The sequence below is a fragment of the Dipodomys merriami genome, unplaced genomic scaffold (assembly GCF_024711535.1).
Source record: "Dipodomys merriami isolate MVZ:Mamm:240054 unplaced genomic scaffold, mDipMer1.0.p SCAF_51, whole genome shotgun sequence".
Lineage (NCBI taxonomy): Eukaryota > Metazoa > Chordata > Mammalia > Rodentia > Heteromyidae > Dipodomys > Dipodomys merriami.
The window spans coordinates 7,938,311-7,951,813 of NW_027206080.1; the positions used below are offsets into that span (position 1 = coordinate 7,938,311).

General features: G+C 39.8%; 1 protein-coding gene across 15 annotated transcripts in view; it reads left to right on the plus strand.

Moving 5' to 3' along the window:
* Svil (supervillin) overlaps window positions 1-13,503 on the plus strand; it is a 137,470-nt gene that overhangs the window by 68,209 nt on the left and 55,758 nt on the right. For 8 of the 15 annotated variants that reach the window (XM_069998230.1, XM_069998232.1, XM_069998221.1 and 5 more), the window contains 7 exons: window positions 4,797-4,877; window positions 7,513-8,382; window positions 8,742-8,912; window positions 9,532-9,566; window positions 10,152-10,213; window positions 10,887-11,026; window positions 12,693-12,788. In XM_069998230.1, coding sequence (XP_069854331.1) covers window positions 4,797-4,877; window positions 7,513-8,382; window positions 8,742-8,912; window positions 9,532-9,566; window positions 10,152-10,213; window positions 10,887-11,026; window positions 12,693-12,788 — 1,455 coding nt within the window. The remainder of the gene's footprint in view (window positions 1-4,796; window positions 4,878-7,512; window positions 8,383-8,741; window positions 8,913-9,531; window positions 9,567-10,151; window positions 10,214-10,886; window positions 11,027-12,692; window positions 12,789-13,503) is intronic. The other 7 variants (XM_069998226.1, XM_069998231.1, XM_069998233.1 and 4 more) reach the window with 4 other exon arrangements.

The following is a 13,503-nucleotide window of genomic DNA, read 5'->3' on the forward strand; positions in this document are numbered from 1 at the left end:
TGACAAGAGGAATCAAAGAGAGGAGAGGGAGATGGAGGAGGAAGAAAGATGAGAAAGAGGGAAGAGAGAGAGGAGGAGGAGAGGATAAGGACAAGAGAACCCATAGAACAATGATTAGTGCGTTAGCTTCCCATTACTATAATGAAATAATATAGGCACTTAAATTATAAACAGAAAAAAGAGTCATTTAGCTCATGAGTTTGGAGGTCCCAGTCTAAGATCAGATAACTGCATTGCTTGGGCCTTTGGCAAGAACAGCATACCATGGCAAGAGCTCATGGTGGAACACACCACTTAACATCACCAGCCAGGAAGCAAAGAGAAAGACTGAGGCACTTAACATTGTCATTATCAGAGGTGTTGATGCTAAAGCAGATGTGGTATCAGGGCCATACTATATCAGCATGGTCACTGTGGTGATAATGATTCTTCTAGATAAAGGAAAAATGGACAAGCAATGGTAGATTATGAACTGTCTCACAGGTCCGCTTCACTTAGATCTCAGGGATCATGGGACATTCTAGAACAAGGCTGCCTCACCCTACAAGAGGACTGAGAAGTTTTATTGTAATTTTCCTAAATATTGCCAGCCTCATGATGTAGGTATTTATATCAGTTGGTAAGGACAATTTCAACAACTACTTCAGCAGAGACTTAAGAGAAGAATACACAACTTGTCTTAATCATTTTCATATCTCTTTCCCAGATCCAGCCCAGCATGACTCAACAGATTATCTACTTTTTATGCCTATTTGTTGTTTCTTTTAGTTTGCAACCTTAAGGTTAGAAACTAGGTCCTGGAACATGCTAGGAAAGCCCCCTACCACTGAGCTACATCATATCTCCAGCCCAACAAGTCACTTCAAACTGAATGCCCTGCTGTTTTCTATATAAGTTTAAACAGTCACCAAACTCTAGCAGTGCTGCATTCAATATCCAATCTGCAGACTCTGTAACTTTTAAGAGACTTGTGCCTCAATATAAATCATCGATTGCTCTCTTCATCAAGAAAGCCATGCCGTGAAGAATTCTGCTGAATGTAACAGCAGACTTGGTGACACTCATTTTCTTTGGGTTCAAGCCTTTTATCTTATCATGGTCTAGAGGCACCAATCATTTGAATACACCAAGAACAGAGCTTGTTTATACTGCAGCTCTTTTCACATTGCCTGGGGTTGGAATTCTGTTATATGGTCTTGAATCAATGTTATCATAAATAGAAAACTGTGAGAGAGGAGCATGAAAGTGAACAACTATTATGGGCTGCCTTGTGAACTCGGGCCTCAGCCCTGAAAGACTGAGTACTGATGCTAACAGTGAATATAATAAAGCTTCTTCTCTCAAGATATTACCTGTCCAAGTGAGGATAGGGACATAGTAGAGGGGAGAATGACAGGACAGGATGTGTGAATGTGGGTGGGCAGATCAGGGTATGGAGGCTTAGAGTGCATTCTGAGGGCTTTGGGTTTTATCCTAAATAATACATATATATATATATATATATATATATATATATATACATATATATATGGGTATCTATAGCCATGTAAAGGTTTCAAAAGGAGGAATGATCAATATATCTTACATTTTCAAAGAATTGCTATACCTGCTAAACTGAAAGATTATAGATGAGCAAGGGAAAAAAATAGGTAAAATAATCAAGCCATCTTTTCTGTAATAAGTGAAAGAGATGGGAGTGTGAGTTGACCTAAAAGGCCTAAAAAAATAGCCTACATTTTGTAGAATTTGCTGATGATTTCATGTGCACTCTGTATGAAACAGAGAAGTCAAATGTTAATCTCTATGGTTTGGTTGTTTGCCCATTTGGGGAAGTAGAGTAGATCCCAAGACAAGTTTTGTTTGTATTTTGGGTAGGTAGGCTAAATTTGAAGGTGAAGGGTGCTGGGGATTGACTTCAGGACTTCATACATGCTATGGATATATTAGGCTGCCTGACCAGCCCTTGCGTATGTTGAATTTAAGGTTTATACTGTATTTCCAAATGGAAATATCAAGTAGTCAGTTGAATCGAGGAGTATGGAATTTAAAGGCAGATGCTCAGGCTATTTGATGGTAGATGGACAAGAGGAAGGCTAGAGACCATCACAGGGACTTTCTAGTCTGGGTGAGAGGGAGAATCAACATTTTTTTAAAGCTGGTAAGCGAGACAAAAAGCAGATGAAGGGGTAAGCATTGGTATCCGGGCTACTGGCTTGACAGTGACCACACCCCATGTAGGAAGTCACCAGGGTGTGCTGTGCACAATATGTAGTTATCAAATTGAGGTCTTTCCTGATCTTTCCTGTCTTTTCCTCTTTCATTGGTAGGAAACCTCACCTAAATATTTATTAGCAAACTTCAAGGATCCTGGAAGCCTTGTATGCAGAAATTCTGTCCTAAATTATTCTTGCTGAGCTGGAGTTATAGTCACTCAGTGATAGATCATTTGCCTGGCATGTGTAAGGCCCTGGGTTTAATCCCAGCATTGGAAAAGTAAGCCAAACTAATCAGCCAAATCAAACAAACTAAATCTCTCCTGCTTTCAATTTTATGACAAATGTAATTGAATGACTTCCGAATGGAATTTCTATATATATGAACTCATTATAACTCATATACTTACAGTTTTATGTTGTCTGTGAAGAAGAAGAGGAGACCACCATTTGGAAATGTTTAGCATATTCTATGTACAATGCCTTCACATAGATTTGTTTATTGCTTTTGAGTAAGATGCATTTGTGTATGTTATATAAGATGTGTTAGGCTTGGAGTCTTGTTATCATGATAATAGATAGTTGTTTGGTTTGGGGCTAGTTCCTTATTCCAGTAGTAATGAGACATAGACTCCAGCAAATCCTACTGTATTTGGGTATAATTTCCATTTTATAAATGCCAACCCAACCTAGTTTTGACCAAGCCTCTGTTCATTTTTTATGGTGATACCAATCAAGTTGTATACATGGTCACATTCAAAAGTGTTGAATAGAAACACAGAATTTACAAAAATACTCTCATAGAAAAAGACACTCAACCTTTAAAATAACTGTGAGAGAGATGTGTTCACTATATTAATTTGGTGTTGCTTTCCAAAGCAATGATGAAGTGTTCCCTTTTGTCTCGCTAAGTTTTATTAGGACTTTTCTAGTGGCTGGGTGCCTGTGGCCCAAGCCTATAAACCTGGTTAAAACTAGAGATTACAGTTTGAAGCCAGCAAAGGCAGTAAAGTTGGTGAGATTCTATTTCCAGTTGGCCAGATAAAGGCATGGTTCAAGTGGTAGAGCATCAGCCTTGAATAAAAAGTTGAGTGACTATTCAAGACGTTGAGTTCACAGTGCTTGGGGGCGGGCGGGGGGGAAGGCGGGGAGAATTCCTTAGCTGCACATGGTGCATTGAACTATTCTTATGTTCAAATAAAAGCTGGGAAACAGAACCCTTTATGACCCCAAAATAAAATGATTTTATGTATGTCTGAATGCTTTATTTCCTATGAGGTAAAATTACTGTAATGCTGGGAATCAGGAAATGAGTGATAGATTTGGATGTAGAAAAACTGGAGGATTCTACTGAAGAAATACAGAACCCCAAGCATAAAATAGGACTGACCAAGGGGTATAAAAGATGTGACCATCTTTCACCAGTCAGCTTGAACCAAAGTTTGAACTAAAATAATTTTAGAAAATTAATTTAATTACAATTCTTATTCTACATTTTTGAAAGTTGCTTGGAGCGTGCAGTGTGCTTCCAACCTGAGGTTGAAACTTTGCAGACAGATTCTTAAGTACTAAGCTGATAAGTGTTTTAAATCACCTGCTAGATTTCTGGTCCTTTTTAAAAAATTTTATTTTATTATAAAGATGCTGAACAGAGGGGTTACTGTTACATAAGTAAGGTAATGAGTACATTTCCTGTCACGCATTGTTACCCCCTCCCTTGTTTCTCTCCCACTCTCCCTTCCCCCTCCATGTGGTAAGAAGATGTAGTGGGTAGTTTGGTTATTCCTACTGTGGTTTGTTTTGCATTGTTAGCACAAGGTTTTCCTGGCCTATGATTTTTCCTAATAATATCTTCAGCATGCTTTGGTTCCATTCTGCCTTGCATTATGTATTCTTGAGTGTTGAAGAATGGATGGGTAAATAGCATGTAATCTTATAATGCAAGGTTTGTCATGGCCAGGATAAAACCCTTTCTATTATTACCTCTCAAATCTTACTTAATTTAGGATGTTTTACAGAAAAGTAGCTAACAGAGAATTGTCTAAGTGACCTGAATAATTAGCATTTGTAACTCTATTAGTTACATCATTTTTAGTAATAGCCACTAAAGATACGATCTCACCAGAATTTTGTTTTATATCCTTCATGTGGTAGGTATTGTTTGGCATGGACCTTATTTTCACATATTGCTCTCTACCAGTGTGTCTCAATGAAAACTCACCAATGTTAAATTGCTTTGTATTTTATTCCAACTTCTTGCAAGAAGTTGGTATTTGTGGGCAGAGTGTTGACTGTCACAGACTCCTTGCTAATAATTTAAATGATATGGAAAATACTTTCTCTGTCGACTTTACGAAGAGCTATTTTTATCTCTTGATATTTGTAGTATGTTGGATGTCTTAGAAATTCCATGAAGCCAATATACACCCCAAGGCAGAATGTGCCTATCTTCTGTTTTCAAAAGCCAGGGTTATTTTCTTTAAAAAAAAAAAAACCTTCAGATTTTGTTATAATAATAAAGTCTGTGTGTATGTTGACATTTGAACAGAAATTACCTGAAGTTTTATTTTTTGTACATGGTAGTACAGGGAAGCCCAAACATGAGTGGTTTCTCCAGAAAGATTCCGAAGGAGACACACCTTCACTTATCAACTGGCCTTCCAGGTACCTCTCCAGTTGAAATTCTGTGGCTTGTGTTCAATGGATGCTTTGCTACTTTCCTTCTGACTTGCCTGGCTAATACTGACTCTCTCCTCTTAAACTTTTTAAAATAATGGCAGTGCATTTGAAAATCACATGTTCAAAAGGAAGTTTTTTTCTGATCATAGGCTTTTCTCCTCCCATTGTCTAACCAATAATGCTGGCAGTTTTTCTCTTTCCTGGTATCCCATTTCCTAATCCTACCAAATCGCATGCTTTTCTCCTTTCTCACCAGTTCATATAGAACTGGCCAGTTGGGGGCAGTAGTGAGTGCCTTATTAGACCTCTTATGGCTGAATCTCACTACCCAGCCCGTGTCCCCTTTAGCCAGTGTCCTCTCTGCCTAGACTCTAGCCCCTATGTTTTCAAGTCTCCTTGACATGAAAACAGTACTTAATTTTCAATGGTTAAAAAAGCAGACAAAACCCCCAGTCATTTCAATTTTAAGAAAGGAGGCAAGGAAGGGCAGAAAAAATAAGAATGAGTGAATCATTAGAGGACAAACAGGCGAGGTCTCAGTTTTTCTAACAGTGAGTTTATTCTCAAACAAGAACAGCACTGAGATTGTCTGTTATGAGAGGCACACATTCCACAAGAGAACGTGACTGTGTCTAAGCCTTCTCTTGATTAACAAAGATTGCAAATATGAAAACCTCCAACATTGGCTGGTATTAAAACGGTGCGGGAGAAAATAATTATCAGATTGCTTCTTTTTCCCCCATAAAATGTTCGTAGTAACCCCCTTTATGTGTGTCTTGGATATTTTTTTTTTTAATGAAGTATCCAGGTACTCTGTCTGAAAACAGAGGACATTATTTTGTTTTTGTTTTTGTATTTTATCCAAAAAACAATCTTGTCTCTAAAGGGCCTGTTCTATTCCATAAACCATTTGTCATAAATAATTAATTACTTTTGTGGAGTCATGTTAAGTAAGATGAAAGTTCTGCATTTCCCCCAAGAAATAATTTCTCCCTCTCCAAATGCCTTTTTTTAATTAAAAAACAACAACAACTGTGTCTACCTGAACTCAGGGCTTTGTGTTCTTGCTCAGTTTTATTGCTTATGGCTAGTGCTCCACCACTTGAGCCACACCTGCAGCCCAGCACTTTGCTGGTTAATTGGAGATGGAGTCTCTTAGACTTTGCTGTTCAGACTGACTTTGATTTCAGCCTCCAGAGTAGTTAGGATTACAAATCTGAGCCACAGTGCCTAGTAAGCCTTCTTACCTACCTAATCAGTAGTCCATTCTATTTGAATGGCTCCCCTTTTACATAGTATTTCAAAAAATAAAAGAAGCAGCTAACACTAAGGATTGTGCACTCTTTGCTAAGCAGTAAGCCATGTGCTTTGCCAACATCCCTTTATCTTTTGGCACTGCTGGTTTGTTGTTGCTGGCAATCCCAAAGTTTTGAACTTAAGACCCTCACACCTGCTTGGCTTCCTGGCTTAGCTGGCATTCTACCACTTCCACCACACCTCTAGCCTGGCTTTTTACTTGTTATTCTGGAGATGGAATGTAGTAGACTTTTCTGCTCAGCTTGACTTTGAACTGAGACTCTCCATAAGTCAACCACCTGAGTCACTAGAATTATACAAATGAGCCACTGGTACCCAGCTTGTTGGATTTTGCTTGCTTTATTTTATTTTCTCTTTCTGCTGTGCTGGGGATGGAACCCGCACTTCATACGTGTTAGGCAGGTTGTCTACCACTGAGCTACATTCCCAGCCCACTACTATTTCTGTGTAAAAAGGTAAAGTACTGGACACTTAAGAAGGACAGGTAAGTTCTCTAAGACTTTTAAGATCCTAGAGCCCGACTCCTGGCTAATTTTCTTTTGCAGTGTTGGACAAAAGCTTTTGAAGTGTTTAAGTAGCTAGAAACAGCAAAGAACAATCTCTTTCTGGATTGCTCTTTAACTACAAGTATAACAGCAGTTCCAGAGGGAATGGACGGGAAATGTTATTAATTCTCTCAACAGTACTTTTTCCTCTAATACTGTGTTGATGCTCATTATACCAAGGACTCCCAACTACTCACCTGTCATGAGTAAATAAATATAATCAGCATTGCATGAAAGTTTGAGTGCTTCGAGAGAGAGGTGATTATCGTATCTTTAGCTCAATCATGCCTAATCACAAATACCCTTACATTTCTAGGAATCATTGAAATCCCAACATTTAATTAATAGTTCTACGTTTCCTTGGAAGTCTCCCGCCACTAACCCCAGAATCCATATCCAGGTCCATGTCTTGTGCATGCACATTAATGCTTAACGGTGGTGTTCATAATGAATTTTTCTTTCTTCTGGATATTGGTTTAGTCAAAAGAAATGCATTCTCCCCCAAGGCAGGGTCTGGCCTTTCTAAGCTTCATGAAGGATAGAGTTAGTTTTGCAACACACTGGCAAATTTGGAAAGTTAATCCCCAATCCTTTTATCTGGCAAGGATTGAGTGTTTACATTAAATACCAATATGCTTTTGTGTGTGTGTAAATTCTTCTCTTTGAGTTGATTTCCACTGATAACTTGTCATATGTGCATGCTTCCTTCTTCAGCAGGGACTGCACTTTGCAACTTAAACCCTTTTTCTTTCTTCAAGAGTTAAAGTTAGAGAAAAATTGGTGAAAGAGGAGAGTGCTCGCAGCAGCCCCGAACTCACCTCCGAGCCATTAACTCAGAGGAGACATCAACCAGTGCCAGTCCATTATCTGTCCTTTCAGTCAGAAAATTCCGCCTTTGACAGGGTCATGAGCAAAGCAGTGAGCTCTGGGCAACAGCTTAGCCGTGGCTGTGTCCAGCCAGAAAATCCCATCCACACTGTCAAGTTGGTAACTACAGAAACCCCAGAACATGTGTCTGAAAGCAGCTGGGTGGGATCAGCCACTTTGGATGTCATAAATCCTCCCACATTGAAGATTCTAGAAGGTGAGCCAAGGGATGTTCCAGCCCTCCATATTTGTGAGTCAAAAGCAGAAGATGCGCCCTTCTCTGAAGCACCTGAGAAGAGCCATAAAACGGTCGTTACCTTAAAGGATGGAATTGGAATGAGCTTCCAAGATTCCCCTCACAACGAGAACTTAGGTAAGCTCGTCGTTAGCACTGTCACCTTAGAGCATCACAAGGAACCACAAGCTCAGCACGAGCCTGCTGAGAGAACAAGCCGGAGTGAGATGGTTCTGTATGTTCAGAGTGAGCCTGTATCTCAAGATGCCACATTGACCCATCACCCAAAGAAAGCCTCTCCAAGGAAGCACAAGGTCCTTACCCGCTCGCTATCTGATTACATGGGTCCCCCTCAGCTCCAGGCTTTAAGACAGAAGGACCCAGCCTCAAAGCGAGAGCTGGAGCTACCGACCTCCAAGGCTGCAGGCACCTGTGCAGAAGCAGCCGTGCTGGACACAAAAGTCTCTGTTGCCCAGCTCCGAAATGCATTTCTGGAGTCTGCCAGAGCCAGCAAGAAACCTGAACTGTAGGTGATGTTTCCAACCTTTTCCTGGTGTGTCCCTTGCACGTCTTTGGCAGAATGGTTTTCTACTCAACTCGTGTTGTGTGGTGCACTGAAGCATTAGCTTAGCTCACAAATGTGTGAAGGGCTGACTATAAGGAAATGGCTCACCAACTACCATTTGGCTTGTGCCTACTAATGGGAAAGTAGAAGAGTAAGTGGGTCTGTGGAATGTTCCACCTCCATGTGTGCATGATAGAGAGATGCAGAGAGATCTAATCACTTGTGCCTTGACCCACTGAGATGCATAAATCTTTGCTTTCTTCTCTTTCTCTATCTTTCCACTTCCTTACTGCACATTCTCCATCTTCTGATTCTAAAAGCCAATCACGGGTTGAGAGATCAACTGAAGGCGTTAACTTGTCTACCAGTATGGAACAGGAGAGAGGGTCCCGGAAACCAAGACGCTATTTTTCTCCTGGTGAAAGTAGAAAAACTTCCGAGAGATTTAGAACTCAACCTATAACCTCAGCAGAACGAAAGGAATCAGATCGGTAGGCATGCATACATGTAGTTTTGTGGTCTAGGAACATAAAAGAGACGGAAGGATTCTTACCACCCTAACAATCATATGGGACATTGATGATTCCAAACTTCTTCCACTAATCTCAAAAGGATGTTTATTGGGCTTATTTAAGTGTATTTTCAAAGAAGGTAGACTTTTCCAACAGGATGGTTTTAAATTGTACTCACTTGTCAACTGTAATTTTGTTTTTATAGGTTCTTCATGTTCTTATTAAGTTGGAATCTGTATGAAATATCTTTCAGATTTTCCATGTATTTTGTATTCATATAATGAATGGCCACTTGTGGTATTCAAGTTTTTATATATTACCATGCTACTCATAGAAATGTTAAGGTTCATCGAAACAGTTTCTCATCAGCTCTGTGTAATAACTTATCCTGGCTTCTTCCACGGGGTGTGCACGTGACTAGGATTGTATCTTCACTCAACCCACAGTGTTCATTAACAACTCTATGTGGTATTCACACCAAGGTGATACACTCTGAGAGAGAACCATTGCAGCTTGACTGTTGTTTTCAATGGGATGTTTCTTTGTGGCTCTTCCTCCCAGCACTAACTTTTATTACTATCTGCTAATGTCTTTCTAGGTATACATCAAGTTCAGAAATGCCAACTGTTGAGGGCAAGTATCTGTTTTTCTTTTTCTTCTCTTTTATACCTTCTTGATTTTGTTTAAATAATGAGAGCTTTAGCTTTGTGAGTAAGATTGTAGAGCCTATAAATCTCTTTTCCTCAAGCTTCCTTTCTGTAAATATAATAAAACCTTGTTAAAATTTTCATCTGAGCTTTCCTTATAGTTATAGAAGCTAACAGAATCTTTAAGTGAACAATAGCCAATCAACCAAAAAAAGTGAACAAAATGAACCCAAAAAAATGAACCAAAAACCAACAGGTTTTTCTTGCTGTTCTTCAATAGTAAGAACAGTTCCTTTTGTACAGTCTATTCTTAAAGTCATCATGAGTCAAATACTGTAGCACAAAATCACCAACTAGAATGGCACAGTATGATTTAGCTTGATTTGAATTGTGGTGGGAATTAGTACCTTTTCATTGAACAGAAAAAAGAAAAAACAGAAAATACTCCCCCTTAATCATTTCAGTTCACCTATTCTTACATATGAGGGCTTCCCAGGTAAATCTGGGAAAGCATCTCAGAAATATTAAACTTTCTAATGATGTTTCATTTTCATTTCATGGATTCTTACAGACGAAGAAAAGGTAGATGAACGAGCCAAGCTAAGTGTTGCTGCCAAGAGGCTGCTTTTCAGGGTAAGAAGTGCAAACAGGCTTGTTAGAAAGAATAACACCAAAGCAGAAAGACTGATCCCTGGGGCTCTGGTATTTTCCCATACTTCTAGGAACTCCAAGATGCCCTCACCTGAGTTAGTCAGTGTTCTCTAACATAACAAAGTACCTGAGGTAGTCAATTTACAGAGAAGAAAAGTTTAAGAGGTGCCAGTCTGAGCAGTTGGACCTGTTGCTTTGGACCCATAACCAGGCAGTACATCATGGCAGGAGCACAAGTCAGAAGAAGCTGTTCACCTCACAGTGGCCAGCAATAAAAGAGAAAGAAGAGGCAGGAATCAATCCCCCAGGCCCCTTTGAGGCCACACCTCCAATGACCTGGAGACCTCCCACTAAAGCCAACCCCTTAAAGGTTCCATTCCCTCTCAATAATACCAAGTGAAGGACCAAGCTTTGGTTTTATACATGAGCCTTAGGGAGCAGGGGCGCTCACTGGAAATCCAGTCTATAGCATTGACTCTGTTTTGACTAACCACCCAACTGCCCAGCCTGGAAGCGTTCAATTCTGATCATGACCAGTCAAGTCAGGATCACTGCTGTCCCCTCCTGTGAGTCCTATGGAAGAACAAAGATATTTTTGCTGCCCCAAATTTCTTTCCTTTGATTTGTGAAGATTCCACAATGTTTCCCATGTTAGGAAATGGAGAAATCATTTGACGAACAAAGTGTTCCAAGGAGACGCTCGAGAAACTCGGCCGTGGAGCAAAGACTACGGCGGCTCCAGGACAGATCACACACCCAGCCCATCACCACTGAGGAAGTGGTCATTGCAGCCACGTGAGTCTGCGCTGGGCTTTCCTGGCCCTGCCAGTGATGGCTTCCTTCTGAAAAGGGATTTAGAGAGTTGTGAGTGAAAAGGAAGTGATAGCGAGATGCTTTGTCTTGATGCCATGGAGAGGTTGATGTTCCCAGATTTTCTCCACTGCCATCTTTGTAATGGGATGTGTTCCCTGTCATAGTTCCTAAGAAACATCTAATGATATCGTTTCATTGTTTATTTTCCTCGTGCATTGTTTGGATTTTCTTTTTATCTTGTTACTTTCTTCTTTTTTTCCCCCCTGGGGGTTGGGGGGTACTGGGATGGGTACTGGGAATTGAACTCTGGGCCTCTCGCTTGCCAGGTAAGCGCTGTACCACTTGAGCCATACCCCTAGTCCTTGTGCTTTTAATTTGTTTTGCAAAGAGGCTCTCGTGCTAACTTTCCCTAGGCTGGGCTCCTCAGACCAATCCTCTGGTCTCCTCCTCCCAAGGAGCTGGGATTGTACATAAGCATCACCACATCTGGCTTTGTTTTATCTCTTTTGTGATGAAAAGCGTAAAGCATGAAAGTAGATGACCCATAGTGAACCCTCAGCTTCAGAATTTGCCAATTCCTGGCTGGTATTTCTTCATCTTTATCCTCACCTATTCCCCCTTTCCTCCTGCACGATATTTAAGCAAACCCTAGACTTTGCATCTATAAATAGTTTAGGACATAGTTCTAAGAGACAAAAAGGTTCATTTTGTTTATAGATAATCACCAAAAATGTTTTTAAAAGTAATTGACAATTGAGTAACTTTCCAAACTATACAGGACATCCATTTGGACCACTATATTCTGGTATGTTCAGATTTTTTCAAAGTAATTTTCAAAGGTGATTGCTTGGGCCAAGCAAAACTGTGTATTTTAAAGTTATTTATTTATTTAATGAACTTAGGTTTGCTAGGCAGGTGCTTTACCACTTGAGGCAAGCCCCAGCTCTTCTTTCTTTGGTTATTTTTTTGAAGAGATTCTCACTTTTTGTCTGTGCCAGCTAGTTCCAGAGTTTTCTCATTTATGCTTCCCAAGTACCTAGGATGACAAGTATGAACCACAATGCCCTTTTTTTTTTATTGGTTGAGATGGAATCTCAAACTTTTTTCCTGGGCTAGCCTTAGTAGCTCGTATTACAGAGATAAGCCACCACCCCTAAACAATAATGATTGTTTTAGAAAAGTAGATTGAGGGCAGGAGATATGGCTCAAGTGGTAGATCACCTGCCTAACAAATACAAGGGCAAAACTCTAGTACCACCAAAAAATACACATTTGAAAGCATGGGCACACCCATTTGCTGATAGCTAACATGCTTTTTAATATTATTTTAAAAATTAGGGTGTTTATTTGAAAGATGAATCTTTTTTGAGCCCCACTCTTAAGGCTATTCCATTTACTCTGAGCAGCTTCTATCTCTGATTTCCTAAGCTGGTAATTGCTTTCAAAGTTTGTGTGTAGATTGTTGTGGGTTTTGTTTGTTTGTTTCTTGTTTTTCTTGCTCTCAACTTAGTTAAGAAACATTTTTGGTAAAATATTTGATTTAACATTTCTGAATTTCAAACTATGCTTTCTTTAATGCTTCTTTTCTTCTCTCCTGTGGATGCTCACTTCCCTCCCCACATCTTTTCCTTGGCAATTGCTTTTAAAGTGAGCCTACCCCTGCATCGTGTTCTGGGGTCACCCACCCTGGAATGGCGAGACTTCCTAGTCCCACTGTAGCTAAGAATGCTGTACAGCCTCCCAGGTACTGGACATAATAGCTGCATGCCATACCCAGTGCCACTCCACTGGGCTACATATTGCTGTGAAAAACTTGAATGCCTTCTCTTTGTCTGACAAACAAGTCAGTGTGGTGTTCTGAAACATGGCATTTTGTTTTGTGGTAGTACAAGTTTCTGATCATTTTGTGTCTGCCTGCATGAGAAAACATTGTCCATCTGCTTACATTATGTGTTAGGAGCAGTGACACTAACTTACTTACCCATTCGTTTTGGTTCTGTTTTCCATCATACCAGTCATCCCTCAAACATTTCATTTTTCATCTTTATAACACTAGCACTTCAAGACTAATCGGAAAATTGAACCTTAATGTGTACACTGGAATTCTGATAAGAGTCGGTTATATATTAAACACATGTGGACACAAATACATATTTAAAACAATTCTGTTTCTAATTCAGAGCCACATAATGCTGTTCTATTTTGGGTTTGATTGTTGATATTTTGCTGTTAGGTTTTTAATTGTAGTGCTTTGATATTATGTCTTTAGAGCATGTAAATATTTCTTTGTTTGGCTGTTGTGGGCCAAAACATGAAGGCTAAAAATAAGATTCAAAGATATTAAATAACAATTCCTGAGGAACTGGTATAATCCAGAAGTCGAAATGGTTGAGGAAATAAATAGTTGGGAAAATGAGACTGCAGAAGTGTCCCAAGTTCCCGAGGTCTTCATTGTGCTG